This window comes from Bubalus kerabau, chromosome 5, assembly GCF_029407905.1.
Source record: "Bubalus kerabau isolate K-KA32 ecotype Philippines breed swamp buffalo chromosome 5, PCC_UOA_SB_1v2, whole genome shotgun sequence".
Taxonomy (NCBI): Eukaryota; Metazoa; Chordata; class Mammalia; order Artiodactyla; family Bovidae; genus Bubalus; species Bubalus kerabau.
The window spans coordinates 11,178,088-11,195,360 of record NC_073628.1 but is presented as its reverse complement, the minus strand read 5'-3'; the positions used below and the strand labels follow the sequence as shown (position 1 = coordinate 11,195,360).

At 57.0% G+C, this 17,273-nt stretch overlaps 2 protein-coding genes across 3 annotated transcripts in view; one reads left to right on the top strand and one right to left on the bottom strand.

The window, feature by feature from the left end:
• Nucleotides 1-3,097: 3,097 nt before the first annotated feature.
• Nucleotides 3,098-5,335, top strand: LRRC10B (leucine rich repeat containing 10B). Its single transcript, XM_055583362.1, has one exon. The coding sequence runs from the start codon at nt 3,335-3,337 to the stop codon at nt 4,211-4,213; it is 879 nt and encodes a 292-aa protein (XP_055439337.1). The 5' UTR covers nt 3,098-3,334; the 3' UTR covers nt 4,214-5,335.
• Nucleotides 5,336-11,544: 6,209 nt separating this feature from the next.
• The window catches only part of SYT7 (synaptotagmin 7), a 60,168-nt gene continuing 54,439 nt past the window's right edge, over nt 11,545-17,273 (bottom strand). For both annotated transcript variants that reach the window (XM_055581103.1, XM_055581102.1), the window contains 4 exons: nt 15,486-15,655; nt 14,730-14,844; nt 14,009-14,208; nt 11,545-11,859 (listed from right to left, as the gene is read on the bottom strand). In XM_055581103.1, coding sequence (XP_055437078.1) covers nt 11,755-11,859; nt 14,009-14,208; nt 14,730-14,844; nt 15,486-15,655 — 590 coding nt within the window. In that variant the 3' untranslated portion in view covers nt 11,545-11,754. The remainder of the gene's footprint in view (nt 11,860-14,008; nt 14,209-14,729; nt 14,845-15,485; nt 15,656-17,273) is intronic.

Sequence of the window (17,273 nt, the reverse complement as noted above, 5' to 3'; positions counted from 1 at the left end):
GATGGGGAGGCACTCTTTCCTGTCCCAGCTGCCTGGCGGGGTTTTCCTCAGCTTTCTGGTCTCTGAGGTGTCAGCTCTTCCCAGAAGTTCTCCCAAATGAGTAGAAGGGAGAGAGTTGGTTTGGGGCTTAGGGGAGATCCAGAAGGAGCTTGAAATCCTGCTGCCTGGGGCTCAGAATCCTCCTCCATCCCAGATCTGGTATCTGAGCCCCACTTATCCTCTGCCTGGTTCCTCTACTCAGCTGGGATCTTGTTAGTCTTCATTCCAGGGCAGCTAGCTCCTGGCTCAGAGCAAAACCTGCCTCTGTGTTCCCCATCACCTGTTTGCCCCATGACATCCCTCGCCTGATTACAACTGCTATTGCTCTGCCCTTCTGTTCCCTTATCCAACACATAGATATTAAGCATCTGAGCAAAAGATGCCAGGACCAAAAAAAAAAAAGGTACACACAGAGTAATTCTATTTATATGAAATTCAAGAGCAGGCAAACCTGATCCATGATGCTAGAGGTCAGGATCACCGTTGCCTCTGTGAGGTGGGGATTGTCTGGAAGAGGCAGGTAGGAGGGAACTCTGAGTGATGGAAATATTACACGGTGTTTACATTTGTCAGAACTCACCAAACCGTATACTTACGGCCTAGGCATTTCACAGTATGTAAAGTTTGCCTTCATCTTTTAAATGTTGACAATTCTCATTGAACCACCACTATGTGCCAGACCCTGTGCCAGCAGGGAAGGAGACAAGCGTGCCTGCCCCGCCCAGCTTACATTTCAGGGGTTGTGGTTTCCATCCTTTTCTTGCATTGGCCATTGCTGTCTGCCCTTGGACTGGCCTCCTGCCCTGCCTGTAGTGGGGAAAAAATGGGGATGGGTCAAAGGGCAAGATGCAGTCTAGAGGTCTGTCCCATCAGCCAATTATATATTTTTTTTATTTATTATTTCATTTATTTGGCTGTGCCGGGTCTTAGTTGCAGCATGCAAACTCGTAGTTGTGGCATGTGGGATTTAGTTCCCAGACCAGGGATGGAACCTGTGCTCCCTGCATTGGGAGCGTGGAGTCTTACCCACTGGACCATCAGAGAAGTCGCTCAGCCAGTTATCAACACACCAGTCACATGGGAAGGCAGGATGGATGAGGCTTGGAGCCTACACACTTGACTCCCTGACTGTATTCTCTCATCACTCTGCGACCTTCAGCAAGTTGCCTAATCCCTCTGGGGCCACTTTCCTAATCTTTCTAATGGGATTAATAACCATCAGAATTAGAGGCTTTGCCATGAGAAAATTCATGGTCAGAAGTGGAGTCATTTGCATTTATTGGAGTGGAACATGGTTGAGACTACTCCAAAAAATGGACATGACTCCACTTCTGACCATGAATTTTCTCACAGCAGAGCCTCTAACTCTGATGACAAAGGCATTCTTAATCCCGTAAGTATATAAGAGGGGCTTCCCAAGTGGCACTAGTGGTAAAAACCTGCCTGCCAATGAAGGAGATGTAAGAGATGTAGGTTCGACCCTTGGGTTGGGAAGATCCCCTGGAGAAGGAATTGACAACCCACTCCAGTATTCTTGCCTGGGAGGTCCCATGGACAGAGGAGCCTGGCGGGCTACAGTCCATAGGGTCGCAGAGAGTCGGACACGACTGAGCACACACACACACATGGTTAAGAACACAAGTTGGAGAGGCAGTCTGCCTGGTTTTATTTTTATTTATTATTATTTTTGGCCAAGCAGTGAGGCATGCGGGATCTTAGTTCCCCAATCAGGAATGGAACCTGCGCCCCCTGCAATGGTAGCGCCAGCCTTAACCACTGGATAGCCAGGGAAGTCCCCTGCCTGGTTTCAAATCCCAGCCACTAGTCAGCGGGGTGACCTTGGACAAGTCACCCGTGCATGTGTGCATGCTAAGTCACTTCAGTCGTGTCTGACTCTGTGCGACGCTATGGACTGTAGCCCACCAGGCTCCTCTGTCCATGGGATTTCCCAGGCAAGAATACTGGAGTGGGTTGCCATGCCCTTCTCTAGGGGATCTTCCTGACCCAGGGATTGAACCTGTGTCTCCTGCATCCCCTGCATTGCAGGCGAATTCTTTACAGTTGAGCCACCGGGGAAGCCCCAAGCAAGTCACCCAGCTCATGTCAAACCTCTCTGAGCCTCAGTTTCTCCATCTTTAAAATCGGGGCAGTGAGGGTACCTACCTCATAGGTTTGTGGCAAGGATTCAACGCAGTGCTTTTAGTACAGTGCTGGGCACATGACAGGCTGGCAATAAACCAGAGGGAGTGTTTCTGCTGGCAGCTCTAGCAGGAGGGCTTGGAGTAGGAGGGGAGAAGTCAGGGGCAAAAAGGCTGCTGGTGAGAGCGTGTGCAAGAGGAAGCGTTACAGAACGAGTGTGGTCACCGTTTGTGGTGCTCAAAGGCGCTCATGTGCTCCAGTCCTCTGTCCACCGCAGTTACCCACCGACCTTAAACACAGCTGGAGGAACTCGGCAGAAAGGGTGAGTGCACTAACCCGGAACCTGCGGCGCGCTGAGGGTGTACCGGGCGGGGAGGAGTACGGAGCCAAGCTTGGGTCCCCGCAGATCCTCGACCCACCCTGAAAGAGCCCAGAAAGAGCACTGTTCTGAGTTACTCCCCTAATGTGACCCTAGCGGGAAGACTGGACACGCACGCTGGCGGGCATTGACCTCGCCTCTCAGTCCCTGCTGGAGAGCCACTTGTCCGGAGTCTTGGGTCGCGCGCCGGCATTTCCTCAGTCCTTGTTTCCTTCTCGGACTTGCAGCTCTGGGCGCCTACAAACCGCACACCAAGCGGCTCGCTGTGGCTGGAAGCGTAGACAGCGTCAGTCGTCGGGTTTGTGTTGGCACGGAGCCAGGCTTGCCGGGCGCGGTTCTTGGGTTCCCTGGGTTAGTGCTGTCTCCGGCGCCCGACGGGTGGGTAAGCGGGCCGCGGGCCGGGGCTCCAGGACCCAACTCAGCTGCACCTTGGCCCCGCCCCGCCCTCCTTCCGCGTCATTGGCAGCAGCACGCGCGTCGGGGGTTGCCAGGGCGACGGGTCTCCAAGCTGAGAATCCGCGCTAACCCAAACCAGTCGGCCTCCAGCAGAGGGAGCGGCGGAGGCCGGAGGTGGGGCGGCCGAACGCGGCACACCGCGGCGGGGCCCCAGGGGGGCGCCTCCTCCCCGCCCGGCACGGCCTCCCTCCCGGAGCAGGGACAGGCCGGGGCGGGGGGCCCCGGAGCCAGCGCGGCCTCGGCCCCGTCTAGGAGGCCCAGGGGCCGCCAGGGCGGGGCGATGCCGGGCGGCGGCGGCGGCCCCGCCCGGGGCTGGTGACCATGGGCATCGCCGAGTCTACGCCGGACGAGCTGCCGTCGGACGCTGAGGAGCAACTGCGCAACGGCGAGCAGCAGTTGGAGCTGAGCGGGAGGCGGCTGCGGCGGCTGCCCAGCGCCGTGTGCGCGCTGAGCCGCCTACAGAAGCTGTACGTGAGCGGCACGGGGCTGCGCGAGCTGCCGGAGGAGATCGAGGAGCTGCGCGAGCTGCGCATCCTGGCGCTCGACTTCAACAAACTCGAGCGCCTGCCCGACGGCCTGTGTCGCCTTCCGCGCCTCACGCGCCTCTACCTGGGCAGCAACCGGCTGCTGGCGCTGCCCGCCGACTTCGCGCAGCTGCAGAGCTTGCGCTGCCTCTGGATCGAGGGCAACTTCCTGCGGCGCTTCCCGCGGCCGTTGTTGCGCCTGGTGGCGCTGCAGTCGCTGCAGATGGGCGACAACCGGTTGCGCGCGCTGCCCGCGGAGCTGCCGCGCATGACGGGCCTGCGCGGCCTCTGGCTCTACGGCAACCGCTTCGAGGAATTCCCGCCCGCGTTGCTGCGCATGGGCCGCCTGCACATCCTCGACCTAGACCGCAACCGCCTGGGCGGCTTCCCCGACCTGCACCCGCTGCGCGCCCTGCGCGTCTTCTCCTACGACCATAACCCGGTCACTGGCCCCCCCCGCGTGGCCGACACAGTCTTCCTTGTGGGCGAGGGCGCCGTCGAGCGCATGGCCGAGCGCGATGAGCCCACGCCCCGGCCGCCGCCCAGGCGCCCAGCGCGGGCCTTTGAGGATGAAGAGGAAGAAGACCTGCTCATAGGGGGCGGTAGCTCCCGGGCTCTGGGGGCCCCCGGCGACAGCCTCCGTGCCCTGGAAGCAGCTCCAGGATTGGGCACCTGAGCCTGTGATCTGAACGATGGGCTTTGGCCAGTCCGGGAGGAGGGGCTCCGGGAAGGTTCGTGGGAACGGTGGGTCCCTACTTGGGGGCAGAGGAGGGGTCAGTTTGGGCACACTGCCAGGGACAGGCAGGCCTGGGAGCCATCTTCAGACATTCCAGGGTGATGAGAAGACTGCCTCCCGGCTGGTCCCTGGGCAGTCGTCAGGCCAAGAAGTCCCAGCTTTCTCCACCTATAGCTCCTCTGGCCCCTGATAGAGTCACTGACAACACAATAAAAGCACCAGCTTCTTCCTGGAACCAGGGTCACCACTGACCACGGAATCATCTCCTCGGCTGAGTCTGGATGCCCAAGGCCCCCACCTCCGACCGGAGTTTGGATCTTTTAGGTCCACCCTTTCTGGCGCAGGAGCCACTACCTCTGGGGTGGACCACATGCCTGCATGAGGCAGAAGTGCGAACAGAAGAAGGCCTGGCCCAGGGGCAGGGGGCTTGGAGCTGGAGCCTGTGCCCTGGACAGACAGGTGTAGGAGCCGGGGATTGGGGACCAAACACCACAGCTGCCCTTGCCCCTCCACCGGGGCTCATGGTACATACCTCCCTCTCCAGGCCTCCTAAATTTTGTGTGGGGAAGGGGTGGGGATAGGGGGTCAGCCAGAAGGCAAGGTCTCTGCCCCTGCCTTTTCTTCTGTTCTCTTCTCCCAGCTTGTGTGCGGAATCTTGCTGCAAAGAGAACAGGCCCTCCCTTCCCCACGGCCTGAGCCTTCCAGCTGTCAGGTTTGAAAAGAAGCCACTGTGCCTCCAGGGCCTCCTGCACCAAGAGAGAGGCTCTCTGCTCTGGGCGGCTGCTCCTGTGTAGCCACCGCCTGGACTCTCCATTCCCTTAAATGGGCAGCGTCAGGGTGGTTGGCACGGTGTGGGGCAGGGGACGAGCCCTGTGTGCCTCCTCTCCGTCACCAGGACAGCCTCCAGGGGGTGAGGAATGAGGCTTTGCTCTGCAGTTCCCAGGGTCAGATCTTTCCCATCCAAGCAATAATGGGAGGAAGGCCCAGGGCCAGGGCCACTCAGGGACACTGTCTGGGGCGGAGGCCCCACATGGTGGTGTTTTCTTTAGGAAGAGAAAAAAAAAAAAAACTGGCTGTAAACATAAATTATATTTCTTGGAGAAAGAATGTGCGTTTCCCACATGTCTGTTTATTAATAAGCCCTGGGAGCACTGGGTCCCATTGCTGTGGGGACTCTGGGCTGCCCCTGGCACTGCCCCTTGTCCATGTGCCCCAGCTCTGCGTCACAGTGGCCCCAGCCAACTGTTGTGTCCTGTCTGGGGCAGGAGAGCTTGTCTTCAGTCACAAATGGCTTTGGCTGCTCAAGACTGCTCTTCCGTCTGGCTGTATCTTTCTGCCACCCGGCCACTGCCTCCCACTCCCAGCTTCCCTTCCCCTGTCTTCTCCAGCTTCCTTCTCAGATATCCTGACTCGTAATATATTTTTGAATCTCAGGCTGGGCTGACCTTTCTCTGTTCTTTCACTGGTACTGACCCTGGCTCCTCCCCATCTGTGACTATTCTTCCCTCCTTCCGTCTCCCTGGCTCCATTTTCCTTTCTCACTTCTTCCTCTTAATCGTTTTTTGTTTTTTTGTTGTTTTTTTTTTAGCTCAGTCATTACTTTCCTCATTGTTAAGGGAGGGGGGGGAAATAAGTTAAAATTTTTTTTTTTAAAGAGAGAAAATTATAAAACCTCAAGCCTGGAAGCCTATGTCCCATGAGAAGATGCTGCCAGGTCACCATCACCATGGCAACAAGGATAATGTCATATAAGGCCCAAAGGTCAGGCTTGGCCCAGCAGTTCGCTGGCCACTGGGCTGGGCCTGTGGATCAGGAGGAGGCCAGGGATGGATCTGAAGGAGTCAGCTTGGGAGAGTGAAGGCCTCCAAATGCACAAAGTGCTTGTAGAATGGGGAAGACTAGAGGCTGCCTTCTTCTCAAGGAAGAAAAGGAGCCTGGGGTTTGGCTGCTGACTGTGTCCCTCCCAGAGACCCTCAGGTGCCACGCTCCCCCTGTTGAGGCTCCATCAGGGCTGGTGGTCCCTCCCCACTGGCCCACCTGCTCCCCAGCCCCCAGCTGCCCGTGACTTAACACTTGGCCTTGGAGGAGCAGGGAGAAAGGGAGATGATTTTTATAGGGGCACTTGTAACAATGGCCAGGTCAGAGGTTCCCCACGTTGTTGGGGGGACAGTCAGGGGTGGGTGGGTTGTGGGGGAACAGGGCAGGGAAGCCCTGGAAGAGTTCAGTGTTTGTGCCAGGGATGCAGGGCAGAGGCAGGCTGTGGGGATGGTAATGAGATGAGAGCAGAGGCAGCAACAGGGCAAAGAACAGGCCCGGGGAGGTAAGTGACTTGCCCATAAGTGTATGTTAGGCCTCCTAACCCAGTGCTCAATCCGAGCCATGGGAGATGCAACCTGCCTGTGGCTGGTGGTCAGGTCTGGGTGTGGAGTCAGTGAGAATCATAGCCTCTCTTCCTCCTGGAGCCTCCCAACAGCCAGCCCTCCCAGCTGGCAGAGCAGCATTCCTGGATTCATTACCACCATCCCCCTCTTCCCGCTTCAGAAAGCAGGAGAACAGGGTGCTCAGAAACTGGGGGCCCTGTCCAGAAGCACCTCCCTTGCTTCCAGTGCCATCACATGGGCTTGCTTAGCCATTGCCCCAAAGCTTCCTTAAGACACCTGGGCACTCTTGTTCTCAGAATGGACATTTATTAGCACACCCGAGTGTGCTACGCAGAACATGTATTCAGACAGGGGTCCCTGCCCGGGGGTGGGCTCACAATCTAAATGTGACACAACACATACACACAAGACACAGACACAGGGAGCGGGGCTTCTTCAAGGGAGACAGGTGGTCAGGGGAGCCAAGGGCTGGGGCATACAGTGTGTTCAAGCCGTGTCCTTCTGGTTGTCTTTGTGGGGGAGGGAGAGGAGAGCAGGACGTGGCCTGAGATGGCCTTCCAGAAAGCAGTGGAATCCAAGAGGGACTGGCAGGAGAAAGAGACCAGAGGGCAGTGGTCCCAGGCACAGGGAAGGATGGGGGAGTCTCTGCAGGTAGGGATGAAGAGAAACCCCACGAAGTGAAGGCAGGAGAAAGACAGAAGTGCAGGAGGAGGGAGGCTTGGAGCCCACGGCAAGGGGCTGTCACTTCTGCCAGGCTGAGCTGTCCTGCTTTTTAGCCTAGATTTTCCAGATTGAGCAGAAGTCCTGGCAAGAACTGCTTGTGAGGCTTACTTACCTGACCCTAGGGCTCCCTCCAACCTCTGAACCAGAGACATTTAAACCATATTGTCAGTATGGGGCAGAAGGGGAGAGGGCAGGCAGCTTCAGGTGGAAGTACTTAGTGCAGAGTGAGGAGAAAGCTGCCAGCCTCAGGTGCAGGGGAGAAAGAGGCGAGGTGGCCCCTCTAATAGAAGTGCACAGGGGCCAGCAGGTGGACACACGACAGTGGAGGGCTCTCCTTTCCTGTGCGCCCATACAGGTGCAGCACTTCCCTTCTGAAAGAACCAGGAGAGCTGCCAAGCCTCGTTTCCCCCAGGCTGTGTGCGGGAGGGAAGGAGAAAGGGCAAGGATGGTTATTGCTCTTCTGTGGATGGAGAGAACTGAGGAAGGAAACACCTTGCCCCGGGGCCTCTGTGTCTACTGGGGCCCAGCTTCCTAGGTCCTCAAGCTGGAACTGGCCTTGGACGCTTTTGAGTTGAGACTTTTCTAATTCTAAAGGATGAAACCAGAAAAGGGTGGAGAGAAGGCTCAGGTCCAGCCAACAGACCCAGAACTCCACAGGGAACACAGAGAGGACACACTGGCCTGAAACCACAGTGGCCCTGTCAGAGTTCACGGTGGTGGTGGGGAAGGCGAAGGCTCTCCCTTTGGTTTGTCTCACCTGCCTTGGAGGGTGGTGAGGGTCCCCTGGGAACTGTGGGGAGGGCGTGTTGGGCTGGGTGAACTAGAGGGGGCACCCTGTAAGCCCTAAGGAGACTCCACTCCCAATAAGCCTTGCTTTAGGCATGATCCAGGGGGTATGGCTGCTTCCTGGCTTTCTGGGTAGCTGGTGGGTTCATATCCTCAACCTGAAGATAGGCTAGAAGGGCCTCATCAAATGAAGCTGAATCCCAAAGGTGACAGGTGAGGGGAGACTTGGCCCCAGGCTACCCATCCCCATCCCCCACTTCCTCTTCCCCTGGGAGATAGTGGAGGGCTAGGACCCACGGAGGAAACAGCCAAGGCCCTACTTTTTCACGATCCTTTATTAATCAGAATAGGCCTTGCCACAAAAAGCAGGGCCCATCCCCACAAAAATATGATTTTGCAAAGAGGAAATCTTGCTGGCTTAGAGGGTGCATGTGGTGGAAAAATTTTGTATTTTTTTTTCCCTCTTTTTTTCTTCAGTTTTTCTTCATTTCGCTGCTTTTTTTTTTTTTTTTTGTGATGGTGGGTTTTTGTCGTAGTTTTTTTTTTTTTTTTTTTTATAAAACACTTGCGCTCAAGGACTCAAACACAATACAAACAGAAACCACCAATCCCCACCCCTGGGGCCCCAGCAGGACTGGGGACTCTGGGGACTCCCCTTGGCTTTTTGTGTGGCTGTTTTCCTTGTCCCTTCCCTGGCGTCTAGCGCCGGTGGGCAGGTGCGGGGTCCTGGGGCAGGTGGAATTTATACAGCAATTATGTGGGGTGATGGTCACAAGAAAGGATACCTGAACAAGTTAACGACTAACTCTAGGGTGCCCACAAAGATGGTGGATGACGCTCAAGAAGGGTGCAGGAACACAGTGGAGAAGAGATAGGTGGGCCCAGACCGGCCTCAGCTATCCCCGGAGGCTCTGTAGGGGGAGGGGCAGGCGGGCCTTGCCTTCAGGCTGCGGTAATAATACTTTGCTCGCGGGTAGCACCTTCAGAATCTTCCTGCCTCCACCCCCAGGTCAGGTGACGGCGGCCTTACAACCTCCCCCATGAGGTAGGTGAAGTATTATTACCATCATTTGACAGATGGGGAAACTGAGGCCCCGGGAGTGTGGGTGATCTGTCCAAGGTCCTGGGATGGCGACAGGGCAGTGCCCTTCCTCCACCCTCAAGTTCCCCCTTTCTCTGTTCCCTAAAGCCTTAGACCTCCCTCCGCCCTCACCCATACCACCCGCCTCTTCCCTTGCTAGCCCACTTTGCCCTTGGCCCGCCGCTTGCCACCCAACCCCCGCGTCCCAGAGCTCAGGCTACACGTCGAGGGTTGGAGAACCCCAGGCGGGGTTCATCGCTGCGCCTGGGTGCGGTCAGGTTTGGAATAGGCAGGGCCCTGTGAGGCTCTCTGCATGTGATTGGCTAAGAGCTTCGTGGGCGGGGCTCGGAAAACGGGGATGCAGTTGCCCCGCCCACTCAGTGCTAGTTGGTCCAATTCCCGAGAGCTCTGTAGCAGGCAAGGGGACCCGGGGCGGGGCTTGCTCTCCCACCCGCCTCGGGGTGGAGGGGCACAGGATTTGAGAGCGGGATGGAGGCTGGCAGAGCCCCTCCGCTTCTCAGAGCTTCCAACAGCTACCTTTCTTCGCTTCCACTGTCTCCGGAGCCGCTGCCCTCCCTCCCCACTGGGGTTGGTTCCCCAGCCTGCCCGATAAGGGCCGTGCCATGAGGGCAGACCCCCATTTTAAGCAAAGCTACAATATAGAAAAATTGGGATTTACAAGGAATGTGGGTGACTACTTGCTTTACGTTAGCACTCTTCACTCTACAAAATGATTCACTTACTTTGTATGATATTCCTCCAGATCCTTGGGGTCAGGGGTAAGGGCGAAGGCATGAGAGTCTATGTAAGAAACTTTTGATATGGGCAAAAATGTGAGCAGAACGCTCAGCTCAAAGGGAAGTCTACTTAAGGAACATGGTTCCCAACTGCCCATGCTTTTGCCGTGCAAAGTGGGGGACCTTTTCCAGAGTCTCCTTTCTTGGGGCGTCAGACCCATTTGGGGGTAGAGCCGTGGTCCCAGGCCTCGTCCACAGACTGTGGTGTGCTGGCGCCACCTGGCGGCATCTGCCGGGAATGTCAGGCGCAAGCGCGCGGACCCCGGGATTCGAAGGCGGTCGCCAGCGGTCTTGTATCAACACCAGGACCCACGTGGGGATGAGGGGGCTTAAGCAGGGATCATCTTGAAATCTTCCCTCTCCGTGGAGCTGCTAGTTCTGGTCTCTGCAGCCGCGGAGGCAGGGAAACCACAGTTTCTTTGTGGGGGAGGAGGCAACCTCAAAGCTCACAGGATCCGGGAATGCTCTCTGCTTCCTCCGCCTGAACCAGGGGACCAGGGGCGATGGGAAAGGTGAGCTGCTCAAGTGATGCAAGGACAGAAACCACGATGGAATGAAAGGGAAGGTCTCCGAGCGGGGGTGGGATGGAGGAGAGGGAGAATTTGGCAGGGAGGTCGGCAGACAGAGAGGAGGAAGGGGAAGGAAGCTGGAAGGCGTGGTGAGTGCTGCCAGTGTGGCTGGGAGGTGACACCTGGGAACAGGGAGGGTGTCTTTGGATGAGGATGTTGGGGAAGAGAGCTAGTGGGGGCTTGGGACCCCTGAGACAGAAAGGAGCAGAGGTGGAATGTGATATACACAGTGGTGCCTAAAAGGCATGAGCCGATGCTCAAGAGATGACATTGCTGGGGAGGGAGCCGGTGGAGAGCTCTGGGGAGGCGGGAGGAGAAGGACAGAGCCCAGGTCTCAGCCCAGCTCCTCTCTGCCCCTCTTCCCCACCCACCTCTTCCTCCATCCCTGCCTCACCCCACCCCCTCACCTGCCTCTCCTCTCCCACCCCCTAGCTCTGTGCCTTGACTTCTCAAGCCTCCAGCCCACCCAGTCCTTTCTGCATCGCCTTCAGCACATGGGCCCCAGGGACACAGGGAGTGCGTGCTGCCACCCCCAAACGTGCACGCACACACACACATTACACACGCACAGTGGACACAACACAAGTACACAGGGCTGCGGCTCCAGGACCCCCGGAGCAGGCTATATACTATCCTCGGCATTCAGGGCCCAGCCGGCTCCTGAAACTGCCCTGGAACAGGCCTCCCTCTCTCTTAGTCAGGCCAGGCCGGGGCCAAACGCCTCCGACGTCCCCTCTCCTGGGCCCACGTTGGGGGCAGGGGAGGGGGCGGCCTTCCTCTACTCCTAGGCTCTGCCTTAAAGAAAACGGGGGGACCTTGCCCACCTGGCGGGCCTCTGGAGGGATCTGCCCTCTGGCTCTCAAGCTCACCTCCCCGCTTCTTGAGTATCAGCAAGTCAGGAAGGAAAGGGGCAAAGCAGGCAAATGGCTCCCAGAGCCCCTCCCCCAGAGCTGGACCGGTGGGGAATGGGGCTGGTGCTTGCTAGAAGCAGGGCCCAACTGGTTCCTGGGACCTCTTCCTGGCCGAGCCCTCAGGATCCTTCCCTCACCCATGGCCGGGGGGGCCAGGCCGGGCCTTGTGCATAAAGTGGTGAGGGCGTGATGGGGACCCGGCCCTCGGCCCCCTGGGGCTCCCTTGGCCCCATTCAGGCCTTCAGCTGGTGCCACTGGGCCACAGGCTGCCGGGGCCGGGCAATCATGTCCTTCCAGTGCTTCACCTCCCCGGGCCCACTCTTCCAGGACAGGTAGATCTGGGGAGAGAGGGAAGAGGACGTGTTAGTGGCACCCTCTGAGGCACTGTCCCTTCCCCCGCTGGTGGTGACACTCTGTGTCCACGGTGGCACCCTAGCTTGTGATCGTGGGGACCAATGGGGTCCCTGCCTGCAGTGACAACCTACCCTACAGAAGCCCCTCCTATCCCCACCAACCCCCCCACCAGCCTGACCTATCTTCCTTGTTGTGCTTTCTCTCGGGAGCCTGGGCATGCCTGGCCCTTTTGAATTAAACTCCCAGCCAGTTTTGTGGTGGGAGATGGATGGGGATGGAGGCAGGATTATCCCACGCCCTTCCCTCCCCTACCTGCTGGGCACTGTCTATCTCTCCTTACTGACAAACATTCCCACACTTCATAGGCACTTACTACCTATCAGGCACGGAGCTAGGGACTTCGCATACATAGATCATCAGATCCTTACTGGTGAGGCAGGTATGTTATTATCCCCATTTTACAGATGGAGAAACTGAGGTACAGAGAGTTAAGAGACTGACCCATAGTCACAGGATTTATGAGTGGTGCAGAGGGATTTAAATCTGGGTCTTTGGGGCTTCGTTTGTTGTTGTTCAGTCGCTCAGTCGTACCTGAGTCTTGGAGACCCCGTGGACTTTATACTATCAACCTAATCCTACCTGCTTCCATGTGAGAAGCTTCATAGCCCCAGGGTGGGGGAGGCTGTGTACGTGATCCCCTGGCTAACCTCAGACTTGTGACTGGTGGTTAGCTCAGAGCATAGGGCTCCCTAAGCTACCTGGGTCAAAGGGAGAACAAATTCACCTTCACCTCAGTTCAGCCAGCAGAAGGTAGGACTCACTCAACTCTGAAAGACTAAGCTTGAGAAAAGACTAAGCTGGTCAAGGAAGGGCTCAACACTCATGGTCCCAGTGGGATGTGGGTGATGCTGTCCTGGTGACCCATCCTACCTGTGACCACAGGTCAGCAAGTCATACATACTCCCTGGGCCTTGCTGGATGGCAGGCAGGGCCAGCTCTCCTCTTTGGGGCCAGCTGCTTCCCTCCCACCCCCAGTAGCTAGGTTCTCTGTTCCTGTCTGTCTGAGGGGTGCCTCCACCTCGGCCCTCCTCCCTGTGGGTGCCCAGGCCACTTCCCATTTCCCTTATACCGGGCCATCCCCTGGGTGACGCATGTTGTCCCCTCACTTGCCCCTGGCATCTTTCCTTCCCCTGTACCTCCCTGATCAACTGACTTCCTGCACTGTTCCTGGTCAAACCTCCATTCCCGATTGGACACCCATGCCCTTACTAGGAACTTCTCAGTAATAGCCATTACAATAGTAGTAACATACATGTTCCATATGCTGTGTTAAGCATCTTGCCTGTGTTATTTAATCCTCCCAGCACCCTGTGAGGCTAGGTTTGTTTACTCTCATTTTAAGAGGAAGAACGAGGCTCATAAACGTTATGACTGTTAAGAGGCAGCAACGGGCCCTGGATCCAGGCAGGGTGACTCTCAAGCCCACACTTTCCACACTAAGCCATAGCCAAACAAAGGAATAGACATTTCAAAGTAGAAAAGAGATGGCTTTATGGTACAGAATTGCATCCTGGAAAAACTCAAGGCCAGGCATGGACTTTCGGTTAATATATGACGAAGAGAGGTCAGTTTCTGCAAGGAGAATGTCCACATGCCTCAGGCAGTTCTTACAACACCCTGCTAAGTGCTGTAGAGTTGGTATTATAGCTCCATTTTGCAAATGAGAACACTGAGGCTCAGAGAGGCAAGGTCCTACAGCTGTTGAAGAGCAGAGTCTTCGGAGCCTGACTACAGCTCTCAACACAGGCCCCAGGCTGATTACCCTCTGCAGGCAGAACCCAGGGTGACGCTGATTTATCTTGTCAGAGGGTCCTGCCCAGAAAACCCCCTTTGGGGCCCAGGACACTTTTCCCTATCATTTCCTTCTTTCCCTGCTCTTCCAGTGGTCTGTCCTGAACTGATGGACCCATGGGAGGACACTGAGGGGCAAATCTCGACCAATCCTCTCCTTTTCAGATGAAACAGACAGACTGACCCCCTCTCCCTCCTGCTGTCCAGCCCTGCGCTCACTCACTACCCCGGCAGCTCCTTTTAAGGACACATCCTTGCCAGGCGCCGCCCCACCCCCACTACCTTGCCAATGACGTCATTGCGGCTGAGCTTGTCTTTGTCCATGACGGTGATAATGATGGTCGTCTCCCTCAGCTTCTCCGTAGGGATGTCGAAGGCAAAGGACTCATTGAAGATGGGGTTAAGGTTCCTCTTCATCGTCACTGTCTTCTTCTTCTCCACCCGCTTGTCCTTGTACATCAGCCACACCTTCACGTAGGGGTCTGGGGGACACCAGGGGGAAGGGTCAGAGGAGCAGAGAGGGGAAGCTGGGGCAGGAAGGGCTGTGCGCTTTCCCTGCGGGGTGAGGAAAGCCCAAGGAAGAAGGAGGGCAGGGGGACCTGGGGCATCAGCAGATGGAGGAGCTGCCAGGGACTGTAGCCATTGCCTAGTGCTCTTCTGGGAACACAAACAGGAAGACTGAGAGGCTCAGGTCTCTCTCGAGGTCACAGATAAGAGGTGTCAGAGCTGGGGCTAGAACCCAAGGCCCCCCCCCCTCCCCCCCACCATCGTGTTCACTTTCTTCCTGATCCTGAGCAGGGCAGAGTTCAAGATGATGCTGACCCTTAGGGCACTCCAAAGGCAGCCACCAGGGCTGTAGGGTAAAGGCGTGGGGACTAGAGGTGGGGCCTGGGGGTCGGGGGTGAAGCCCACAGCCAGGACCCTGCTGTTCACATCCAGCATGACTCCTGTGCACCCGAAGCTCCCTGGCCCGTCCGCCCCCGGCCGTGAGAGGTGCCAGCACCTGACGTGCCCCCGATGTCCATGGCTTTGAGGTTCCGGGCTTTGATGATGTTCACGATGATGGAGTTGGCAGAGGGGTTGTAGCAGAGAGACAGGAGCAGCTCGCCTCGGCTCCCCTGAAAGGGAGAACAAGAGGGCTGTGGGGACCAGGGGACCCCTCGCCTTGCACCTGGGTGCTTACCCACCCCCTCTGTCTGTCACAGCTGCACAGCTGGTTTCCCTTCATCTGGCAGGTCTGGGCCCTGCTCCCCAGGCTCTCTATCACCGCCCAGCCTCCCCAAGTGCTGAGCATTGGCATTGGCCTCCAGCCAGCTGGTGGGAACTCGGGTCTGCCAGGCCCCGTCAACCCTCCCTTCCCACAACCCTCCTGATTCCCTGCCATTGAGGAGGGACTAGGAACCCATCTGGACTTCCCTGGTGGCTCAGATGATAAAGAATCCCCCTGCAATGCAGGAGGTGTAGGTTCAATCCCTGGGTGGGGAAGATCCCCTAGAGAAGGGAATGGCAACCCACTCCAGTATTCTTGGCTGGGGAATTCCATGGACAGCCTGGTGGGCTACAGTCGATGGGGTCGCAAAGCATCACAGACTCAATGGAGATGAGTTTGAGCAAACTCTGGGAGATAGTGAAGGACAGGGAAGACTGGCGGGCTGCAGGCCATGGGGTTACGAAGAGTAAGACACGACTTAGTGACTGGACAACAACCAGGACCTGGTCTGTTAGCTGCCCAGCCGGGGACCTGCAGGTAGGGCCTTACACTCCCATCGCTGCATGGCTTCAGATCCTTCCAGAAGGTCTGCATCTGGGTCAGGTCCACCTTGTTGAGGGGGATGGACACCTCCCCGATGGGGTCGTTGCGGCTGAAGCGGTCATAGTCCAGGACCTGGAGGTAGAGGACCCTCTGCACCACTTTCTCGTAGGGGAAACCTGGGGGGCAGACAGTGCAGGTAAACAGCAGGACAGAGCGGTCACACGGAGCCCAGGCAGGGCAGCGCTCCCGGGCAGGAACGTGTGCACTCAGACCTCCCTGAAGTGTCAGCAAGGACCGTCTCATTTGTCTCCCTCGACAGTTCTGCGAGGTGGACGGCATCGTGTCTATTTTACAGATGAGGAGACTGAGGCTCAGATGGCTTAAATTATCGGCCCAAAGTCCCACAGCTAATCAAGAGCAGACGATTCATTCACTCGTTCATCACGAGTTTGTCCTGGCGGCTGGGCAGTGACCCCCCTTGCCCTCTGGGCAGCCCTGCCGCTGCCAATCATCATAAGACAAGTCTGGGCATGTGGCCCTGCCTGAGATGGCCACGGCTGCTAGAAAGCAAGGCCCAGGAGGACACAGGACAGGGGGAAATGGCAAAGGTGGAGGAACAGCACTAGACTCCTGTCTTAGACTCCCTAATTTTGCCCTAGCCTCCCGCGAATGCATCAGCCTGTCCGTCCATCCTTCCTCAACAGACCAGCAGCCATCCCCGTCTCCACTGCCACCTCACCATCCGAGCCACTGGCACCTCTTGCCCAGACAGTCACAAGAGTCTCCAAACAGCCCTCCCTGCTCGTGAGCTTTCTCCTAGAGCCCATTCTCAACACAGCAGCCAGAGTGAGCTTTTAAAAATAGAAATCACATCATGATACTCTCCGGCTTAAAGCCTTTCAATGGCTCCCAGTGCACTTAGGATAAAAGCCAGGTGCCCTGCCTCGGCTTTAATTTGGCCCGCTGTCCTGTCCCTGCTCACCTCGTGACCGCTCTTCACTCAATGACTGGGCTCCAGCCACCCTGGCTTTTCTTGCCTTGGCCCCACCACGCCGTGTCTCAGCTTATCCTCTTCCGTCAGGTCTCAGCTTTCTTTCCCGACGTCCCAGAGGGGCTTGGATCCCCTGTTTTATACACTAGCCCATTCCTTTCGCAGCACTTTTCACAGGCTGCACTAGAGATTTATGTTTCCTTGAGTCTGGCTTTCCCAGAAGGCTAGAATTTCCAGGAAGGCATCTCTGTCCTCAGCCACCACCGGATCCCAGCATCTAACACCATTTCTGGCACGTAGTAGGCACTCGATTAAATATTTGTTAAGTGAATCAATCATTGAACAAATGCCCGTGAAAGGGCCTGATGGAACAGCTGGAGTGTTCTGGGCTGGAACAGGACCTCAGGCCAGAGCGGAGAGCCAGGGGAAGGCGCTGGGACAGGATTGAAGACACTGGGGAGCCTGAGGTCTGAAGCCTGAGTCACTCACTGGGCTTTGGGAGGCTTAGTAGGAGGAAGAGCTGACCTGGGAGGGCAGGGGGTGCGGGCCAGCCTGGAGGCCTCAGGTGATGCGATCCTGAACCAAGGTGTGAGCAGGAAGGAGAGACAATACTTAAGATCCTAGCTCAGCTGGTGGAGAAGATGAAGGGAGAGGAAGAGTTCTGCAGGATTCTGGTGCCTTCTACTAAAGATGCCAGCAGCACAGAGTTGCCTCTGATAGGAGCAGTTGCACTCGAAGAGGAAATTCTTTGTCCCTCGAGCCCCCAGCTTCTGAATTCTTGAGAGGGGGCCCATATCGGGGGG